This window comes from Musa acuminata, chromosome BXJ1-9 (assembly GCF_036884655.1).
Source record: "Musa acuminata AAA Group cultivar baxijiao chromosome BXJ1-9, Cavendish_Baxijiao_AAA, whole genome shotgun sequence".
Lineage (NCBI taxonomy): Eukaryota > Viridiplantae > Streptophyta > Magnoliopsida > Zingiberales > Musaceae > Musa > Musa acuminata.
Genome location: NC_088335.1, coordinates 46,230,178 through 46,252,922, shown reverse-complemented (window position 1 = coordinate 46,252,922; position 22,745 = coordinate 46,230,178). Strand labels below are relative to the sequence as shown.

The 22,745-nt window shown below is 34.3% G+C and overlaps 2 protein-coding genes across 3 annotated transcripts; one reads left to right on the top strand and one right to left on the bottom strand.

Annotated features, from left to right (window-relative positions):
* Positions 1 to 4,615: 4,615 nt before the first annotated feature.
* Positions 4,616 to 11,014, bottom strand: LOC135593838 (uncharacterized). Of its 2 annotated transcripts, XM_065084145.1 has the most exons (7): positions 10,727 to 11,011; positions 9,489 to 9,530; positions 8,863 to 8,994; positions 6,647 to 6,879; positions 6,138 to 6,174; positions 5,301 to 5,358; positions 4,616 to 5,180 (listed from the first exon to the last, which is right to left on the bottom strand). In XM_065084145.1, exons 1-7 carry the CDS (start codon positions 10,853 to 10,855, stop codon positions 5,104 to 5,106), a joined length of 708 nt encoding a protein of 235 aa, XP_064940217.1. In that variant the 5' UTR covers positions 10,856 to 11,011; the 3' UTR covers positions 4,616 to 5,103. The 2 variants fall into 2 exon arrangements, with proteins under 2 accessions (XP_064940217.1, XP_064940218.1); XM_065084146.1 differs by lacking the exon at positions 9,489 to 9,530 and having other exon boundaries at positions 10,727 to 11,014.
* Positions 11,015 to 16,355: 5,341 nt separating this feature from the next.
* LOC135593837 (homeobox-leucine zipper protein HAT22-like) lies at positions 16,356 to 17,802 on the top strand. Its single transcript, XM_065084144.1, has 3 exons — positions 16,356 to 17,098; positions 17,175 to 17,254; positions 17,338 to 17,802. The coding sequence occupies exons 1-3, from the start codon at positions 16,544 to 16,546 to the stop codon at positions 17,591 to 17,593; spliced, it is 891 nt and encodes a 296-aa protein (XP_064940216.1). The 5' UTR covers positions 16,356 to 16,543; the 3' UTR covers positions 17,594 to 17,802.
* The last annotated feature ends 4,943 nt before the right edge of the window (positions 17,803 to 22,745 follow it).

Genomic DNA, 22,745 nt, shown 5'->3' with positions numbered 1-22,745 from the left:
CATTATATAATTTGAGTGATTCAGTAGTGGAGAGTGGGATAGTGACTTCTTTAGCATTTTACATATTCATCTTTAATAATAGATTTTGAATATACTTCTTCTAAGACAAAAAAAGGTCAGAAGATATAATTGTTACTTCTACTCTTAAAAAATAGCTTAAGGTTTCTAGATTAGAATCAATCTATTAATTGTTTAAGAAATTATTTACTCTTCATGGAAATATTACTTATGATGATGATGTCATCCATATAAATCGATAGATATGTAGTATTTTTATTTTGTTATCATAGAAATAAAGAGATATCAAACTTGGAGTTGATGAAGCCAATTGACGTAAAAAACAAGTTAAGTTCAGTATACCTAGCTCTTGGAGCTTGGCAAAGTCTATAAATAGCTTTTATAGTTTGTAAACATGGCTTGGATACTGAGGATAAATGAAGTCAGGAAGTTACTATATAAAGATATTTTAATTAATGTCCCTAAAAGAAAGCATAATTAACATCTAGTTGGCGTATATGCCGGCCTTGAGTGATAACCAAACTCAAGATGAGCCGAATTATTATTAGTTTAATAACTAGACTGAATATTTTTATAAAATCAACATCTTATCATTAGTGAAACCTTTTGGCCACTAAACGTATTTGGTAATGGATCCATTTGGATATCACTTAATTTGAAAGATCAACTTATACTTAATGATTTTTTGTGTAAGATGAAATGGTATAAGGGTCTATATGGAATTATGAAGTAGGGCATCGTATACTTCACACATGATTTTGTGCTAGTATGAGGATTTTTAGGCATAGATAATAGTTATGAGTTTAGTAGGTTTAGGTAGAGAGCTTATGGTAGCATTGAGGTCAAGGATTTGACGTGGTTTAAAGATATCATTTTTTGAGCATGTTGTTATGTGATATTTAGGTTTGATGGTATTATTGGATCATATTAGAGATATGAGAATTAGTGAAGAGTTACTAACAATACCTGATTAGGCTAATGTACTTCGGTGTCACTTGGCTGATGAGAAGATAAAGACATCATTTTTTATACCAAGGGTGTTACTTTATCAGGCATTTCAAGGTGAGTTAGTAGAGAAATAGATGAAGAAGTTCAAAGAGGGTAAGGTGGTCCTAAACTAGAGTGATAAGAGAGTGAAAGTCTAAAAAAGAGCTGCTAGTTGATGTGGTGAGAGGTGTCTTTGAGGGAGCTTGAGATATACTCATATGAATCCAATGATATAAGGTTGTTATAGTAGTTTGCATTGTTGAAGGCATACAATTTTAGAAGCAAAATGTGGACTCAACAAAAATAGCATAACATGATATAAAGATCTTTTGAGTTTAAGGATCGTAATATTGGAAAGCATTATAGTTAAGAGAGTATCCTATGAAAATACAACACTTGAATCTTAATATTAACTTATCTGAAGCGTAGAGGTATAGTAAGGGATATCATAAATGATCAAATACTTTAAGTTTTTAAAAGTTTAAGATTTTATGAAATTATTTTTTAAATAATGATGTTGTAGGATTGGGGTGAGCATATATTTAATAAGGTATACTATAATTTGAAATGTTGCTAACAAAAAAGTTAGTGGCATTGATGCTTGGTATAGAAGGGTGTGATAAATTGTGTGTCTGGTGATGACACAAAATGTTTCAACTATATATCAATGCTTTCATTCGATAAAGTTAACTAAGATGTGTCTGGTGATGACATGAGATATTATATATCACAAGATAAGAGATAAATTGTTAAAACTTGGTATTCACCTTTTTTATTGGAGTAAACTATTTTAATGATAGATTGAAAAAAAAAATTATCTTTCTAATAGAGTAAATACTATGGTGACTTTAAATTTATATTTGAAAGAGTAAAATCATGTATATTTAGTAAATTAATCTATAAAAATAATATAAAATATAAAATTATTAATAGGAAATGGTTGGAGTGTAGATAATTTTAAATGATTTGGAGTAAGATATGAAAATTATTTCAAAAGATAATCAATGAATTTTATTATTAAGGTAAGCATCACAATGAGTTGCAGTTCTACTTGATTTAAAAGTTGGAAGAGAGTCACAAGAACACATCTATTATTGAACTGAGAATGATGAATGACTAAGACGATGATGCCACACATCAATTGGAGTAGCAATTGAGGTAAGAGCAATTAAGTGAGTGGTTTATGAAGCTGATGATTACTTGTAGATGTTATCTTTATTTTAGCCTTGGACCAAAGATGTGTTGGGCAACATCACATGCGCAGTAACAATAGAAAAATAAAATCCCAGAATTTCTCACAGAAAAAAAATCTCATTGTCATGCAAAGATTGGTGCGTAAAAACTCGTAAAATTGAAAACTATGCGTATATAAAAGATATGCTACCTAGGGAGATCGTATATCCCTAAAAACCTATAGATTTGTAGAAAATAATGAAGGAGGTCAACTGTCCTCTTCTCTAGTAGTGATCCACATGGTAGGCGTTGCGAAGATGCCCATCAAATCGCTGTATAATCCACCTTTCCACGTGCACCACACTATCAAGAAGGAGCTAGCCCTTCTTGCTATCCACACGGCCCTTAACTAGGGTTGTCGACTGAGGAGAAGAGGGAGAGAGGAGTATAGGAGGTGATAGCCAAAAAGGATCGAGCCTATAACCTTTTGATTCTCTCATATTTATATAGGTCCCTATAAACTTACCATAATAAAAAATATCTTATTGGGTACTGGATTTTCATCAAATTACCCAAGCCTCTTGGATTAATATATCTCTACCCAATAATCTCTTATTGACTTTTTATTGGATCTCATCCATAAGATCCAATAATTCAATGACTTACTAGATATCCAATAAGATATGTGTTAGGATCATAGAGACATTAAGAGGGGGTGTGAATTAGTACTTTTGAAATAACGTTCTAATTTGAAAGTTGATCGATAAATCTGTATCGAAAATATGTTTAATTTATAATATGAGTAAAGATAGTGAGTAACTAAATCAGTTAGTAATAATAAAAAAAAGTATAAAGAGAAATGTAAATCAGATTTATAGTGGTTCGGTCGTCTGGACCTATATCCACTCCTAATTCCTCTTCTCTTGAGGCCATCGACTTTCACTACTGATCCTTTTTTCAACAAACAAAGATCAACTACTCTCGTTACAACCCAACCATTTTCTCTTTTTCACAGGCTTAGGAGAGAATCTACACACTTCCCTTTTAGAACAAAATCTCATACCTCCTTTAGAATGACTTCTAATGTCAAGGAGGAAGATATAACACTTTTCAAGAGAGTTTACATTACTTGTATCCGTAAGAATTCTTACTTCATCAAACAAGCATGAGTGAGATATTTATAGACCTCAGATGGCTTAAAAAATAGAAAAAAAATTTAAATCTTTGAGTTTTCGAAGTATTGGCAGTACTATTGCTTACGCCAGGCGGTACTACCGCCCAGTCCAACTCCAAGTTACTAAATTGGCTTGATTTAGGCCCAATGGGCTACTAATCAAGTTGGCATGGTTACGCCTTAAAATCAATTTAATTAGACTATAAACAACTTCAATTAAGACTGAACAATTATAATCATGAAGGCTACGTTATCCGGCATGTTATATGTTCATCTAACACTTCGTTTGAACTTTCGACGCATCGTTCTTTCCTTCAGCGTATTGCCCGATCCGTCAATATGTTGACCTCTTACAACATCTGATTTTCTTGGCACAATACTCGATCTTTCCGGCCTAATGCCCGAACTCATGGCTCGAGGTCCATCTTTCGGCATGTCGACCAATCCTTCGACCTAACGTCTAATTTATAACATGATGCTTTCCGGCTCAACGTCTGATTCTCCTACTTTAATGGTTCGAGTCCATGATCGAAATTTTCCTATATTACTTATCTTAAACACTTATTAGTTCATAACCTCATCAATTGATTTCATCATCAAAATTCGAGATTCAACAATAAGTGCTCCAATGGATATCTCATATTTGAACCTCTACTTATCGTAACACCTACCATATGTGTGTGACTCTCTAGGCCCAATACGGTCAGATTCGATGACAAAGACGAAAGATGTTTCATGATCGAGTTTTGATGCATCGAAGATAAATAATACTTCATTATTTGATTTGATTGCATCTAAACGAAGAATGATCTAGGTCATATTCAACCATATCAAAGTCAAAGAACTTTTCAAAACTAGATTCGATCGTGACATATTCAACCAAATCAAAGTCAAAGAACTTTTCAAAACCAGATTCGATCGAAACATATTCAACCAAATCATAGTCAAAGAACTTTTCAAAACCAGATTCGATGGTAACAAAATTCGATTGTAACAAAAGTTAGAGATACTTCATTTCCGGCGGCGATCATGTCACCCGAGCACTGATCCATGTGTGGCCCGATGAAATATGTAGTGAAAATAATAAGGTCGAGCCTCAATTTCCTTTGAGAAACTGATATGTGGCGAAGAAAGCAACATTTCTTCTGGTTTAGGATGGTACGTAAATATTTCAATGTTCTGTAAATAATGGACAGTACATTACGAGAGAATGCTAATTAACACTGAAAAGCAGCAAAACTCTGCATCATTTAGACCAAGAAAGAGGGCAATTTCCTTACTGCTGCAGAATTAATATTTGGGTTCTGATTAGCACCCCTCTTTTAGCTGCTAATTCATGCTCACCAGTGAACTTAAACATAGGTTACTACTGCACGTCTACTTGCATATACAAATAAACAAATAACAGTATTGAAGCATAGACATCTATCTGACTTTGCCATCAGATAACAAACCATCCTACAATTTGGTGAATCAAAATTTTTTGTTCGATACTGAACTTGCCAGAATCAAAAGCTTGTTGTATGGCCCTCAATCTGATGAATTGATAGCCAACATTATCTCTAATTATGCCTCTCAGCATATATGTAGATGTGCAGCCGCCTTCAGAGCTGGAACTTTAAAAGATCAATCAACACTACATCAAGAAGCAGATTATAGACGAAAAGGAAACCAGATTGAAAGTTAACAGCACAGCTAAGTTGCAATATATATACACAGCTCTTCTCGATCTTGTGTTCAGTCCTCGAGAGTCAACACACTTGACTTCTCTCTGATTTTATTGCTTCATAGGACATCATTACCTCTTTAAATTTTGCCTCTGCAACATCTGCAGAAAGATGCCAGCAAGAAAATTAGGGGGCCGGTTTTGGTTGGAAGTGTGTAAGATAAATGACTTTGAAAGAAGAAAAAAAAAGCTAAAAACATTTTGGTAAGGATGATGGCTTACCTTTATTATCCTGGTTTTGATCAGGATGGTATTCCATTGCTTTTGCTCTGAAAGCATTCTGTAATTGACAATGAGAAGGTTTAACTATTTAAGTATACTTCGGAAAAAAAAAACTATTTTAAGTAGACACGCATGCTACTTTTTAATCCAGCATGAGGCACATGAATATCTAGACACGGGAGGGTGTTGAGTTTTACGGCAATAAGCAATTTAAACTCTTCATGCGAAACTAGTCCATTGGCAAGTGGTCTTGAGATCAATTTTATTTTATAGGGTATAAAACATTAACTATTTAAGTAGACATGAAAACTTGATTTGATATTAGACTTCTACATGATCACATTGTTAATTAAACAATGGGGTTTTATGCCAACATATCAGGAATGAGATTCAAAAACCAAATCATACAAATGGCAAAGTTTACCCAACCATAGAACTTCCAGTTGCATGCATAGATGTCAACTTTTTTACTTTTTTTCCCTTTACTTCTAAAAGTTCATCTAGAATAAAATACCATGATCACTACCAATTGCTTTTATGCAGTAATAAAAAAATTTCAATTTCCATCACTTCTATGAAACCACTTATGGTTTTTGCATCCTTAGCCGACATATCTAGGAGCCATAACCGCTTTACCATGTAAGAATTATACTAAATTTTAGTAAAAGCTTATAAGACAATTGTGACCCAAATTCATCACAATTAACAGTGCTATATTCGCTTTCATATTATGAAGCATAATATGTTCCAAAAAAAATGATTACCAAATAACAAGCAGATGAACAGAATGCAGTAAAGGAAATATCGAATAAGTACAAGTGACATTGAAAAGTGCACCTTGATCTCAGTATCTGAGTATGGTTCTGACCTTGACCTAGAAGAAATAACAAGAGTGATAGTTATAAAGCTAAAAATTCATTAAACATCATATGTTAGTGATAGCAAAGTAGTTATTCCATATATCATGGTTGCTACATGATATGCTGTCGATCAAACATAATTGACCAAAAAAGTGTGGATGTCACAGGTATTAAAAATGTCTCGAATCAGGATTATCTAACTTCATCTTATTCTCTGACATAAATTCAAACCATTTATAAACAGGACAGACCCATTTAACAAGTGCGATCTATTACAAGGTTCATTTAGCTCTGTGATCTTAAATCTATAAATGATAGTAAAAAATGAAGTTCTAGAATAAAATCGCAGAATTCTATCGACAATCTGCTGGTCTGATATACTTATCACATAAGGAGAAGATTCCTCTAGTTACAAACAGTTAACATTCACTAAACAAAGATAAATACTGCAAAACCTATAACAAGTTTAAATATGAATTCTCATACCTGTCAAGGCCTAAGACAGAGTAATGATGTGACATTAGATAATCCCCACTGTCCTTTGTGGCATATCTGAAATTTGTATATCGATCCTTGTAACTTGAATCTGTCTTCCAGTACCAGTCATCTCTTTGGAAAGATTGATAGGCATCAGTAGTGTTGTCTGTCCAAGACTCATATCTCTTCCTATTCTTACTTCTTTCTCTGTTGAACACGCTCTGCACACGCTTTATACGTTCCTACAAAATGCAAAGTTTCACTGCATTATGGCCAACATATTTTAAAATGGCAAAAAAAACTATATATCAGGAAGATATATGAAATTTTGTAGCTAGAAACAAAAAACGAAGAATAAAACTGACAGAAGAAGCAATATAAGGATGAGTGAGAAGCCTGATTAGAGAAGCAAAGTGAAAATGGTAATAACAAGCTTGCATAACTCAATTGAAATAAGTAGAGGACTATATTTTTAATATTAGTACAAGACAACAACAATATATGTGGTTATAAGTGAGAAGCCTTATACAACTTGTCATGTCACCAAGCAAGTGGCTTTGGACCTGTGAGCTCAATCATTTATCATAAAGCATAGTACCTAAACTCCAAGTAGTTCACCTTACATGAGGAAGAAAATGGCTGCATGATGCCTTTCTAGAAAATGGTAGGAGTTCATAGATATGAGAGGAAAAGAGATTCCTCCAAATTATTTCTAATTCTTCCTAGGGTCTGCTTTTGCAACCTGCTATAAGGGTATGGAGACACAGTTATCAAGAAAATAAAAATTGAAAATCTCCTTTTGCATAATTCAAAAGTTTTTTGTTTGCCAACTTACCTTAGAAGACTTACTTCCAATTTTGTTGAATTAAGTTTAGCCAGCTTTACATTTCAGTTTGCAGTTGTGTCAGTATAACTTCCATTTGAATCAGATGCAACAATTTTAGAAACTTTTACACTTTTTTTCTTCATTAATTTTACATAATTCTTTGTAATATTTCTAAAGCCTTGTTTTTCAATCAATTTATACAGTAAGAACTTGACATTACTTAGGCTTATTGTATTAAGCCAGAATAGTTATACATAATATCTAGTTAGAATTTCACCATTTTCATACCTTCACTAAAATCTCCATGAAAATTAAATAATGTAATATCTTTCTTTTATAGTAACTTTATAGATGAAGAAGATGATAGAATATAATAAAAATTAAGGTAACAATAATAATAATGAGGAATTTTTGGTGGATATCCACTGAGTCTCATTGCTTGGTTGAAATCTTTGGAATACAAAAAGTTAAGATGTCTGAACCTCAGTTCAGAACTATCAGAAGAGAGTTGAGTAATAGATTAGCTAAGTGCACAATCAAGGATCCTGTGGGTTTCATGATGAGTGATCATTGACTGGAGTGGGGTTAATTGGAAAAGTTAAAGTTTCAGATTTCTAGTGTTCTGAAGAACAAAGTCGACAATGACTGTAGTTGATAACTAATGTATATCGACTGATGGACGATGCTATCACATTGCATGCCATGAGTGTGGAAGTAGCAGAGAAGCAGAAGGTCTAGCTGCTCGCTGCTGATTCCAATACTAAGATATTCGTAGCTAGCGTTAGTGAAACACAAAATATATTTCAATTATTAGAGCTACGTGAATAGAGCTTTTACTGATACATGGTATTTCAGTAGACATGAGTATGTGAAATCCTTGGTCTCATCACAGAATCCTTCAGTTCATGATACATGGTGAATAGAGCTTTTACTGAGTGAAATAGAATAATGTTCCAAAAATATAACACTTCTTTCCCTTCCATCGTTTTTGTCCATAAAATGTATGGAGCGATAAAAATCTTAAATTTAGATATTTTCAAATATTCACAGCATAATAACAAAACATAATATAGTCTGAAACATCCAGATTGGTTAGTGCAATACTGCACAAGTGATAGGTTTTAGGTTAGAGTCCATGTGTGAGCGTCATATATGCTATTTGATGTAATAAAAAAAATTAAAAAATATAATATAATATAAAGATATTTTCCGGAACAAGTTTATGGCAACAAAAATATGTTTATTTTGGATACTGTAATAACCTCAGAAAGCAAAAGGTTGCTTTTAGAGGTACACACTAATTCTACATTTTAACCCCTAAAATTACCAATCTTATAAAATATTTAACTAGACTTAGTTTAAGTAAAAAATGAATAAACAAGAGAGAAGAGAAACCAACCACTCTCTCCATTTCCTCCTCATACTCTTCTTGCATACGGCGGTCGCATTTGTTCCAAGTTTTTTGCTTGTGGTTTCCGAAGCTCGAACTGCCAGCTCTCTTCCATGATGTATGGGATTGTGACTCATCAAGCTTAAGCAAAACAAGAAAGGAAAAAAAAAAAGACATTAGAGAAAGTATTTGAAAAGAATTACAATCATGAAACATTCTTGTGAGTGCCATGTGCTAACTTAGCCCAGTAAACAAAATCCTGCAGTTATCCAAATATGACATGGAGTTAAGGCGCCCAAGAAACATATGGCAACACCACAGAAAGAATTCAACTTGAAGAATTCAATGACAAGCTATATTAACTGAGTGAATAAAATGAATTCAACTTGAATTAACTAGCTCTCACCCTATATATTGATAATTTCTTCACAAACATTCATCAAAATGGACTTAGTTTTCTTATCACCTAAATTCCAATATATTCTGTTGTGTATATAAACTTCTAAAATAGTCATCTACAACATCACTCTAAATAGCACCATTTTGGACAACCAAGGTTCTATGGAGAAGAAAAAACATCTCTAAGATATTAGAACAATGAAATGATGTCATCAAGGACCAGCAGCTGACTGTACCTGAGTGGAGAACCAACGCATAGTCCTTCTCAACTGTCCAACCTACAAAGTTGCAAAAAAGGAGAGAGAAAAAGTAAAAGGTGCCAACTGGGTCACAATAACTTACCATGTCATCAGAATACTAAACAAAGACATAAGTCACACTATCACATAAATGTGTCCTAGAAATAGGCAAAAATAAAAAATCTGCATCATATACAACATGTGCAACCACAACAACAAGCCATGTTGATTCTACGAGCAAGAATGAACATTACCATCCGAATCAACAATAAATCAAAAGTATGTTATTGCAACTCCACTGAGGTGTGGAAGCATACAATACTGTGAGCTATTATATTGGCTTTTAATCTGCTTTCTGTATACGTTTAGTAACTTTTGTATTACATATCTATATTTCTTTAATCAGACCAGAAACAAATTCCAGAAAGAAAGAAATGAAACAGTGTACTAGAACCAGCTTCAATATGCTGGTCTTGAATGAGAAGTGTATCTCCAAACTTGAATTTTTAAGAAAAGAACTCTTTTAATTTTTTTTCCCACCAAGGTGACAATAAGTCCCTTTATCAAGAGAGCACTTTGAGGAAAGTCTTTGAGGACTTTCAAGCACTAACCTAAGATGTTTCTAACAAAGAATCATGATCTATTGATCAAAAGATTTTGACATTGTAGCCAGTTGATTTGTTTAGGCAATTTTAGATGAACGACTTCCGGCATCACCATTCAGGTTTTGAGTCCTTTTCATCATCATCCTTAGCAATTAGGAATTTGAGATGAAATCTATTTTATCAATCCCTTTTCAGCATTATTGATCTGTCAATCCCTTTTCTTATCTTCCCTAGGTATTCACATCTATCAAGGTTTAGGATAAAACATGGCTATAATTGATCGACTAGCTTAGGAGCAATTTATCGCAATCCATAGGTTATTCCATTTCTTTAAAACAAGCATCCACTTAGTGGAACTTATGGAAAGTTCAACGGACGAAACCTTTCTCTGTGGTATCCGCTTCTTTTCTTTTCTCTCGTCTCCTCGCTATTTTCGCCCTCCTCATCTCTCCTTATATCCCACCTTCCGTTTTCTCTTCTCCTCATTGTTATCGAAACATAGCAAATCAAAGTATTAAGGGGAAGAAACGCAGAAGTGTCAGAGGCAACCCATGATGAATCTAGAACCCTAATTCGAAAGGGTAGACACCAAAACTCCAAGAAGAGATAGGAAAAGGGAATCGCCGTTACCGCAACGGTGGCGGCAGCGGCGCCGATCAATCCGAAGAGGACGAGGCCGTACGTCAACGAGCCGTGGTCCCTTCCCGACCACGGATGATTCCCATCGCCGCTCTTCGATCCCGCGGGGATCGTCATCATCTCCCGCTACACGGACGGATCGAGAGCCCTCCCGGCGCACACGCGGGCATCACCTTCGCCAACGCCCGACGCTGTAATCCCGACGCAAGCCGCGTGTTCCTCTCTTTCCTATATTTCCATGTCGAAGCCGGTGCTTCCCGTCAGGTATGTCTACGTATAAACATATCCGCGAGACGTGACACCTTTGTATTGATACATCGACCGGCTATCAATACCAAATGCACCAATTATATCGAGCTGTATCGAACGTATTAATGTATTAATATATTAATATATGATATATAAAAATTATCGATGTATCGTTCGTATCGATCCTTTATCGAATCGATATATGCTACTCGTATCAAATGATACGACGAACTTCATATCAAATAAATTATTAATAAATAAGTCTTATTGATCCTTTATTGAATCGATATATGCTACTATTTGATACGAGCAACTTCGTGTCGAATAAATTATTAATAAATAAGTCTTATACATTGCTATCAAAACAATTTGTAATTTTTAAATAAAAGTGCATTGTATTTTAAAACTCTCGTGGAAGTTTGTCTCGTTTTAGGGGAAGAATATAAGAGATAATTAGAATAAATGGAAACTAATGATTCATAAATCTACCTAAAAAAAAACTAATTTTCCATGAATCCTACTTATGCTTTCATTACACCAAATAGCTATGATATCAACCTTAGGTATTGACGATTGAAATATACATTTCCACGATGTATATATATTGAGACACAAAAATATTAGGTTGACATTTTAATTAGATGAGCGATTGACTCCTTAAGCAATTTAAATTTGTCGCTCTAACTCAAACCTTTATCAAATTAAATAAGTTTGTATTAGATTGGTCAAGATTAGTTGAATACTAATACGAGTTAAAGATTTATGAGTCATATCCGATCTATGTAGTAATTTAAATGTCTAACAAAATTGGGTTATTCCATCTCGTATATGAATAGTTTTTAAATATCAATCACTTATTATAAAGATTTTTTATAGTCATTAATAAAATTAACCCAACCAACACATGGGCATGAAATTAGTCATAGTAAATTATAATTTCATTACAAATCTATTTATTTGGTAAGTGAAATTAGACTTTAAAATCACTAAATTTTACATGAACAAATGATTTTTTGAAAAAAAGTTCTTATTTTTAGTTTTTTCCCATATAGCACCTCTATTTTTTATAATTTTATAATACACTTCCTTCATTTTCCTATCGTTAACTCCATCTCATCGACGTCGCTCATGCTTCTCCACCTGTCGCTTTCGTTCGACTAGTGCCACCTGCTCATTGTTCTGAGATATACACTTCCTCGTCAAGCACCTCACCTCCGTGTGCACAAACCCTTCCTCGTAGGTGAGTCCTTGCCCTTCCCTACAAGAAAGGATAGGGACTCACTAGCAAGAAAGGGGTGTGACGGGGGAGGATGGATCTTGTTGCAACGAGGGATAAAAGAGTAGAGGTGGAGGTGACAAGGAGAGAAGCACAAGAGATGTCAACGATGAGGAAAAAATACATATTTTTATTTTTTAGAAAAATAAAAACAAGGAGGTTATTCGGGAAAAAAAATGAAAAAGAGAGATATTTTCATAAAACCACCTTACGATTTTTTTTTTTTTTACTTTAGTTTCCTCTCATTGAAAAGATTTTTGACTTTAATTTCTCTCATTAAAAAGGTTTTACGATCAAGTATAAGCCTTACATTAACAAGATGGTTGTTTGCTAAAAGAAACAGCGAATTGAGACAGTGACATGACTGTGATGCCCAAATTCGACTTTTAATGAACATTAGGTCCACGACACATGTTTAATCGAGTCGATATAATCTAAGTAACTCTAGATTATGCTATTTGACTTGTGACTTGTCTAAGCATATATGCCTTTGCAACAATTCTAGGAAATCATGCCATCATGGACTCTTTACTTTTGTCTTAGCCAACTTCATATTTATTTCATGGTGGACTAAGACATGCCAAAATATGGTGGTGCCTTTGCCAAACTTTCCTCTACAATTGACTTTGCATGATCTTGAACCTAAGATTATTACTAATATGATGTCTTGCATTTACTTTTATTTCTATTAGTTCATCCAACATTAAGGTTCTAAGTTTCGATCAAGAAAAAATATGTATCGACATATCGACAAATGATATATATAAAAAAAGGAGAAACAAAAATATAGATGAAAAAAAAGTAGAGAAAGAGATGACTATGTGTATATTATGAGAAAGCATTGATGGTGATGATATCAATTGATATAAGGAGATAATGATAGTATCCAAAGAAGGTGGATGTCGAGGTAGATAACCAACGCATAAAAAGTTAAATGAGTGAATTTTATTCGAAAAATATATATGAGTTTAAACACTAAGAGTACGATAAAAAGTTCAACGAACAACCCACGTATAAAAGAAATAAAATATTAAAAAATTATTCATATCCATAAGATGAAGATATAAGTTGTTTGTAAAGTTAAATAGTGATTCATCACACTAAATCGGAGATTACTTTTAGGATATCACATCAGAGATTTTCCTTTTCTTTTTTCTTCTTCTTTAAAGAGCACTGAAAATTTCAATGCTTAGAAGACCGGGTGAACAAAGACAAGGAAGAATCAAAGTCTCTCTATAGTTTCCATCATCCTCAAGAATCAAATAAGCTTTTGTAGCATATCATTGGTGGCCACCATCATCATCTTTAAGAGCATCTCCTTTAGCTGCATTCTCACATCAATTGTTGGTGTGCCTCTTTCACCCAATGACAGGTATTTGTAAAAGAGAGTGGAGTTGATGTTCAAGGAACCTCCACTCACCTTTGATGTGGTGCCATTTGACTCAATCCAAACCCACTCCTCTTGCTTTGCCTTGTTGGTTAACAACTTCTTCTCTGATCATGTCTTCTGGGTTTTGGCTAGTGGGAGTGCTCCAAAGTCAATGACAATCTTTGTCATTCTAATCACAAGTTATTCTTAGTGTTTGTCCTGTTGGGAGCACAAAAGAGTCAGCCTATAACATTTAGTATCGTAGGCCACTAATTCCAACATGACATTACACATGTCTCAATCTCTTTTTTCACAGTTTTGAGTATCATCAACTTGATCCAAAACTTGTGAGGTAATACACAAGAGATGTACAAGAAAATTCAACTATAGATTACTTGAAGGGATAGATAGAGAGATAGTGAGAGATGGAGTTGTAAAACTAAAGAGAAGAGCTTTGATAAGATAAACTTTCTTAGTACCACTAAATGATTCTATTATAGCTTATGCTAAATCTAACTCAACTTATTCATTTTTTTCAACTTGTATCAGCCTAATAACTATCACTTTTGTTTCCTATTCTACTAGGACTAATTATATATTATCTTATATACTTGAACCCTAATAACTATCATTATTCTGAAAGCGAAACAAATAATCTTATTTATCCTAACGTCGTCACCTACATTGATGAAATATATAACATGTGATACTATCGATGCGAAAGTGGTATGCAAAAGGATAATTTCAACATCTCTTTCATTTTCAGCACATGTGATGTTGAAATTAATTTTTTTATTAGTAAAGTCACTATAAATAAAATTATCTTTTTGCTCATTATTTTTATACTGATCTAACATATGGTATCATATATTATGTTTTTCACTAATGCAGTTCATAGCGTTAAGGCAAATAAGATTAAGATTATTTATTTTATTTTCAGAATTATAGGAATCTCAATATAATTTTTTGAAGTATAGATATCATGATATTAATAAGATTCAAATATAAAAGTTAATCTATAATTAGCCCATCCTATCATCCAATCCCCCATGATAAAAGGCATGGCCTTATATAGGCCCTATGTATATAGTAAACACATTGCATTTAATATGCATCTCTCTTTTCCTCTAAAAGACTTTTCATCTCACAACAAGCATACTTAAGGCTTGGTTGCATTTCCTATAAAGCCTCATACATCAATGCAATGAATTTATTGGCATAGTAAAATGAAACAACTTTACCACCTTACCAACTCACTGTGAGAAATAACACAGCCCCTCATTATATTTCAGACAAACAACACAAACTTTTGCCATTGCAGACAAGCAAACAAAGCATGAAATCTCAGTGAAAGTTGTTATTTTGCATTATCTATCCACCTCTTACTCATTCTTGGGATGCTGTTTAGGTGGGAAGTGGGAAGTGTAGACAAACACTCATGACAACTTCAGCTAGGGTTGGATTCTAACGCAGCATTTGGTCTTCCTCCAATGAAGTCCAGTCATCCATCCTGTGGTGCACTGTGGTTATCATGAAAGCAACATTTTTCTTTTGTGAGTGCATAAAAAGATTCATCACATCCCAATAGCACAAATGCTTCTTCTCCTTGTTCTTTTGACTTGAAACAAGTAATGCAATTATTGTATCGAAGGAAGAATTGACCGAGCATTATTTTACCCAACCATCCTTGATTAGAGAGGATAAAATGAGTTAAAAGAAAGAGAAAGGACTCCTAATTTTAACTGATCGTATATTATCGACTAGAATTAGTTATCTTTAGTATCTCGATCCATATGCTTTCAAAAGTTATATTAGGATTTTTATCGAAAATAAATTATTTAATTTTCCTCACGTCATCGACTCTGCGGATGAAAATGTTACATGTGCTAAGTGATAAACTAAAGTGTGATAAAATCAGCACATATTTATTGGTAAACCCTATGATATTTTTGTTAATAGAGTTGATAGCGTGAGGAGAAATGAGATTAAATATTTCATTTTCATAAGTATAGAGATCTTAATATAATTTTTAAAAGCGTAAGGACCAAGATGTTAAAGGTAGCTAATTACAGGGATAATCTATAATTAATCTCCAAATGCTTTAATGTGCTAAGAAATCAACTACATATAATAATACTTGAAGGCAGCAAACATGAGGAGCATGTCTATAAAATATAAGTCTGAATTCAATAATTATCCATTGTTGAGAATTCAAAACATCATCTAACAAATAAAAATAAGATAGATAGTTGATCGATAATTATCATAAAGTCGTAGGATCAAAATATTCCTTCATCACTTATTCTTTACAGAAATTATAAAATATTATTTTGATATTTAAGTCAGTCAGATAACCCTAACCCGAATAACCCGAATTTTATAGTACGAATTAGCAATTTAAAGGAAAAACATTAATTATCAAATAAAATAAAATATGAACTCACAAATTTCCTTGGTGGATAGACAAGTGACAATTTTTTATACATTAATAATAAGCTTCATTCATATTGCTGGCATCATCATCGTTGAAACACCCCCCATCAAATGGCATGAAACTTCCACGCAATTTTCTTTTGATCAATTCCGTTTGGTTAATAAAGACATAATTGGTGGGTTAGTTGATTGCTCGATGATGCATGAAGTTGAAAATGGCATAAAAGACAATAAATGTAGCCATATATATACAGTAAAAATAAGGAAGAAAAAGAGGTTCTTGATTCTTGAAACCACAAGCAATCCATCCTCTCTTTCTCCTTCCCTCTAATGGTTTCCATCATCTTATTTACACCGCCGTGGTTTTGCGCCTCAACTCTCCTCGCCTTTTCTTCTCTCTCTCTCTCGACCTTTCGAGGTCAACCTATGTCATGGTGCGTCATGCCTTTAAGCTTCTCCGTATCACCATCATCACTATCCCATGATTCAAATACATCTCGCATCCCTCGCTCCTCCCTTCCCTTCCTTTCTTCCTTCCTTCCTTGACAAGCTCAAGCATAATAGAGGAAGAAGAAGAAGAAGAAGATCCCCACCTATGGCCATGGATGACCATGATCGAGATGATACACCCCACACTGGCCTTTCTCTTACGCTGAGTTATGATGGGAGAAGCGATCTCTCGATCGGTAGTCGTCCCCATTCGAGCTCTGGACTCGAGCTGCAAAGATCTTCTTCGACTGCCAAGGCACTTGAGCCCTCTCTCACCCTCGCACTCCCCGGCGACGTCTGTGCCTCGGTGGAAGTTGAGATGGGTAGAGATATTGGTAGCAGGCACTCTCCTCCTCCTCCTCAGAGTCATCATCCCTGCAAGATTAAGAGGGAGGACGATGTAAGGAGCGAGGAGGTGGAAAAGGTTTCGTCCCGGATCAGCGACGAGGAGGAGGAAGACAGCGGTGCTAGGAAGAAGCTCAGGCTCACCAAGGAGCAGTCTTCCCTTTTGGAAGACAAGTTTAAGGAGCACAGCAGTCTCAATCCGGTTTGAATCAAAGACGAAATCCTGCCAAGAAAATTAAGATTGTGATCTAACTTGAATGATCTCTTTCTACTGTCAGAAACAAAAGCAAGCTCTGGCTAAGCAGCTGAACCTTCGGCCTCGGCAGGTGGAAGTGTGGTTCCAGAACAGGAGAGCGAGGTGGTGAAGATTGGTGTTCCAGAGTTGAATTAGAAGCCCTCGGTTCCTTAGAACGACTTCATATCACTTGGATCTTGTTGCAGGACCAAGCTCAAGAAAACGGAGGTGGAGCTGGAGTTCCTCAGGCGATGCTGCGAGACGCTGACCGAGGAGAAGAGGAGGCTGCAGAAGGAGCTGCAGGATCTCGAGAAGTCGCATAAGCTCTCGGCGACGAGGCACATGCAAATCCCGGCGATGTGTCCGTCGTGCAAGAAGGTCATCGGCGGCGCTGAGACTGGTTCTCCCTTGCCGGCCTCGAGGCCTCGCTTCTTCAACCCCTTCGCCCACCACGCAGCATGACTGCTGTTATATGCGATCCCCTTGTGGGAATATAATAGTATTTGGTTTTGCTTCAGGTGATACTGTTGTCATCAATTTAGATCTAGAGACCATGATGGTGAATGCTCTCTCTCTCTCTCTCTCTCTCTCTCTAAGACACAAAAACCCTATACATTGATGATTGATGTCATGTGAGTGGTTTTGAATGAGCTCATTTTCTGCTGAATGAATACTGTATTTATTTTGCTCTGCTCAAAAGATGTATTTCTTATGAATTACGTCTAAAGATCTATTTCTGCTCAAAAAATGTGTACTCAAGAGATCAATTGCTTGATATTTCTCAGTCTAGTGATCAATACACTCATGATATTTTCATAAAATAATAATGTAAATTAACAAACATCTACAACATCTTCTGTAAAATGAGTGCTCGAGCACCACTTGTCGACATACATGAGTGCAGCTTTCTCTGATATCTTATGGAATTTATCTTAAGGAAAAAATAAATTGCTTCATGTCCTGACTTAACTCACTGTTCATCAGAAGAAGCTCCTAAAATGCGTTCCGAGCTTCATAATTCCATTTGTAGAGCTTCCATTGATCCTTATGAGTGGCATACTTGTAGCTGTACAGGCAATAAAATCTCTTATTATGCGTAAAAATAATGATCGGATAATCATCATTGACGAATTGGGGATAGTTAGGAGTCTTTCTCTAGGGAAAAAAAAAATTCTTTGAATTTCATATTTTTATGTTTTTGCTTGATTAATTATGTCTAAAGATGTCTTTTTTTATGCTAGATTTCGGCATAAATATGAAAAAGAAGAGAGTTAAAAAAGGTTTGCTTCATGTTGAATTATATATTTACTCCTTTAACACACAGATATTATGCAATCATGTATACTACCATTTGTGCATACAATGTGCTAATTACTTGGATGTCTTATCTTAGATTTTAGGTATTTCTAAAGTTATAATTCTAAAAAATAGTCCTAAAAGATTCAACTTATGGGGAGTTCTTGATCTTGGGAAGAATAAAGGATAAAAAGAAGAAAAAAATCACAATCCTATATTTTCTTTCTTCTACAACCCAAACATAGGCATGATATGTCCTCAAACCATAATAGACTAACATGTGTGCCTGATCCTTGTCTTTCTAAAATAGGTGTAAATTAGTATGCAAATCAAGTAGATGAAGAGATAGCTCTCCAATAATTGATGGATGAAGAGGAAAGCTTGAGGAATAAGAAAGGAATGACAATGATTAGTCTCAAAATGCACACAAGAGGCTTATCCAAGAGGGGGCCACCTCCCACTTGATGTTCCCCAAGAGCCCAACCAGTGTGTCTATCAAAGTGATCTCTACTGCTCAAGGGTCCTACAACATGAGATTTAAATTCATTTGGTATCTTAAGCAATCAACTCCTTTGTTTTCTTCCACCCCATGCCCTACGACAATGTTTGATCATGGCATTGCTTTACTTCCATTGTTTAAAGTCCTAAAAGATGGGAAGGTCATGTCCCTTGTCATATCATTAGGTTGATTGTAGATCAGAAGTTGTACATGGACATTATTAGGAAAAAGGATATAAAAAATATATTGTGCCAAAATAGAGAGAAATAGGCACTGTTTACATGGCTTGCCTCGGATATTGTTTGATAAATTCCCCTAATGTGATGGAAATAGGTTGATAAGTCTCTAATGATTGAAAATTGGTAATCCATTGCGTAAAAACTGACAAATGAAGATTCACCTGATTGATTGAGCTGATATTTTTCTTAACAACTATTGCCGGATTGAGATTTTCTGTTAATTATGAATATATTTTACACATTAAACACTATATTATTTAGATCTTATTCATATGCCTATTTATATCCATTGAAGAATAAATGAGAATGAACCATTATTTTTCTGCAATGATTTCCTCTGAAATGTTATTATACATCAATTGTTACAAAGCTAAAACATAGACACTATCTTGTGAGAAATTTCTTACATATCTAATATCATCGTTCTTGTATGATAGAGGATGAGCCTTAGTACAAAAATAAGATTGAAAATTTTAAGCTAACTGACTATGCTAGTATTCCTAACATTTCAGGCCATGTTTATCTAGGATACAGAACATTTTTTTGACATGCATAACCAAGGAGAGATGCAAAAACTTAAATGTCATTTGTTTTCACAGATTTTTATATAGATTATATGTTTTGATCAAAACTCCTTTGACGAGACATGGATATAGCACAACTTAGGAAGTAAAAGTGTTTATGATCAATGAACTAACAAGTCATATAAATAATCTAGAGAGAGCAAGAAAAAGAGCAATCTAGAGATGTACCAAAGAAGGATTTTGCTGTGATCCTGTGAGTTGAGAGGGGAAACAATCAATGTTGGACAACTTGAACAAGAAACAATTGGACATCCATCAAGCATTGCAGTGGTGGGCTCACAGAGTTTCCATCTCCTGCATGAGGAAAGCGAAGATCAATAGATTAATATTTTTATATAGTAATACTATGACAGATTAGCAATCTTTGTCAATAAACACTCAATCATGATCTCTCGGTGCCTGATTGTGGCCCTCCACCAGACACTAAAGCTGAAATGTCTCTTTTCATTTATGCTCTGAAAGCGTGCAGTATAAAACTTCATGGTCAAATTCTGTCAGTTCAGTATATTGAAGTATTATGCATGAAAATATATTCTACAAACTACAACAAAATTTCATCGTCAACAGAAGATCCCCATACTTCAAACTTGCATGCTTCATACTTCCTAGCTCCCATTCGGCTAGGGACTGGCCTAAAAGAAAGAGAGAAAGACTGAATTCTCTCACCAAACAACAGATTGACTCAGTCGAGACTGACATCAACAGCATTTATTCTTACTAGCATGCAAAGGGTAATACACTCCCTGACAATGAAGGCTCCTCCTTGGTGATTCATAAATTTTCTGGGGCAATAGTAGTTCTAACAAATGATATAGATGGGAAAAGCTAGGAAAGAAAAAAAATCAATAACCAGCAACATGAACTCGTGTCGAGTTATAATCAAGAATGAATACTTTGGTTCTTCCAAGTTTTATAAACAGTGCCGATAGTTCTTTCAAAAAGTGACATAGACAGGAAAAGCTAGGAAAGCCAAGAAAATAAATATTAGCAACATGATGTTGTGTTGAGTTGTAATCAAGAATTACAAATCAAAATCAACAAAGAATATGTCACATCTACTTGAAACAAGATGGCTGTGAACTGATTCAGGATTTGATCTTGTACACATGACAGGATCTTGTTATTCATAAAGAGGAGAAATATTCAGTTAACAAACTAAAAAAAAAACAACATCATCACTGATTTCGAGAGGGTTAAATTAGTATTTTGTGATGATATTGCCGATGCATACCATTTGTGCAAGTTTATTTGTTGAATACATATTGTTTTGATAATGATGAGACAAGATTCAAAAGGGAAGTTTTTCTTTTCCTTCTAATATTGAACTTTCAAAAGCATACAAATTATCAGCAGAGTGATGTTTGTTAAAATATGATCAAGAAATTAATACAATCAAAATCATCAAACAATGTGTCGAGTCTAATTGATATGAGATCATTGTAATTACTTTAAAACTGACTAAACTTTCAAACACCAAATGATATATGGACAAGGCAATGGGATATGGGTCTTTTGTGTTCCCAAACAATCCAATTTTGAATTTCCATATATTGATACTCTATAGATCCTGCATTGGAAGAAACTTGATTGCTTAGAATCGATGTACAGAAATTTAAAGATTGATGCAGGATCTAGAGAGGATGATTGTTGGTTAATGATTATGTCATAAAACACATAGTAGATAATGATTGTTATTGTTAAAAAATCTCACCCCCAATGTAAAAACGGAGTAGAGATGGATGATCTTGTGTCCATTATGTCATAAAACACCTTATGTCCATCTGTTACCTAAAATCATCAAAAGCCACCTGTCACAATTCTGGCATGATTGTGGATCTACACAGCATTATGAAGACCTCATGCAAATAGGGCCTGGGGAGCCAATAGCCTATCCCATATGTAACCATAAAGGCAATATTTCAAATCCATATCAAATATAATCACTTAATCTCTCCCAATTTAGCCCATGCGAGATTTTCTGTTACAGCACCCAAAAAAAAAAGACCATAAATTCGATAAAGAAAATATCATGTACTGGTTTATTATAAAATAAGAAAATTCAACTTCACAAGCTTAGGAGAAAGCAGCACCTGGAGGGTGAAGTTGAGACTCTAGGGAGAGTGAAAAAGATGAGATAGACATAAGATTCAAAAAATGAAAGTAGCTGAAGCGGGGTTACGATGCTTAAGCTTAATTCATAGATGCCTCAGCACTGAATTTCCAGGAATCTTTATCTTGTAAGTCTTAAAAATCTTGGACAGAACTGAATGATACTTCATACTCTGTTCTTGACTGAAATAAAAACCAACAAAAATAAAGAAATATGCATTTTTGGCCATCACATAATCACCTTAATATCAGTCTACAAAAACTAGAATAAGTAATCTTTGTTTATCTCTGAGATGGCATAGAATAGAAAGACAAAAGTAACCCCATTTAAGTAGTGTGTATTATGATGTTCATTTAAGCACATGAAAAAAGACAGTTGATAAAGAAAAAACCATCACCTAGTACATTACAACAAAAATTTCCTTAAAATAATTAATTGTAAAAATTATAGATCGGTGAGAGTTAAAATACCAACATGTACAATTTTGTTGGCCCTCATTTTTAAAAGTATTATAGCAGTTAAATAAAAAAAAGGATACATGTCATATGATTATTTTCAGCCAAAATCAGAGTTGTCAAAGCCAACTCAACCTTTTTCTTAACGAAATGTATTTCCTAATTTAAATTTGTGAAGATTGATCCTTACCAGAACCCACACTTATAATACATTTACAAATTACATCAACATATCTAGTGTTGAATGTGTATCCCGAGATACCACATTTATACTGAAATTTTTAATCTACTTTCAGTGACATCAAAACTAAGGGCAATTTTCATCTTTTATTATCTTCCATGATTCAACATCTCGGTTGAACTCTTACAAATTTAGATAGAACAGCCAGTTGGAATTGACTGGCCTTTCCATCTCAGTTCAACTCAATATG

Excerpts from the sequence above, each read along its gene's own strand:
- LOC135593838 (XM_065084145.1), bottom strand. The coding sequence starts at position 10,855 with ATGATGACGATCCCCGCGGGATCGAAGAGCGGCGATGGGAATCATCCG. Across the intron at positions 6,880-8,862 it reads AGGAGGAAATGGAGAGAGTG|GAACGTATAAAGCGTGTGCA; the intron begins GTTGGTTTCTCT and ends TGCATTTTGTAG. Across the intron at positions 5,359-6,137 it reads ACTCAGATACTGAGATCAAG|AATGCTTTCAGAGCAAAAGC; the intron begins GTGCACTTTTCA and ends TGTCAATTACAG.
- LOC135593837 (XM_065084144.1), top strand. The coding sequence starts at position 16,544 with ATGATTCAAATACATCTCGCATCCCTCGCTCCTCCCTTCCCTTCCTTT. Across the intron at positions 17,099-17,174 it reads AGCACAGCAGTCTCAATCCG|AAACAAAAGCAAGCTCTGGC; the intron begins GTTTGAATCAAA and ends TTCTACTGTCAG. Across the intron at positions 17,255-17,337 it reads TTCCAGAACAGGAGAGCGAG|GACCAAGCTCAAGAAAACGG; the intron begins GTGGTGAAGATT and ends ATCTTGTTGCAG.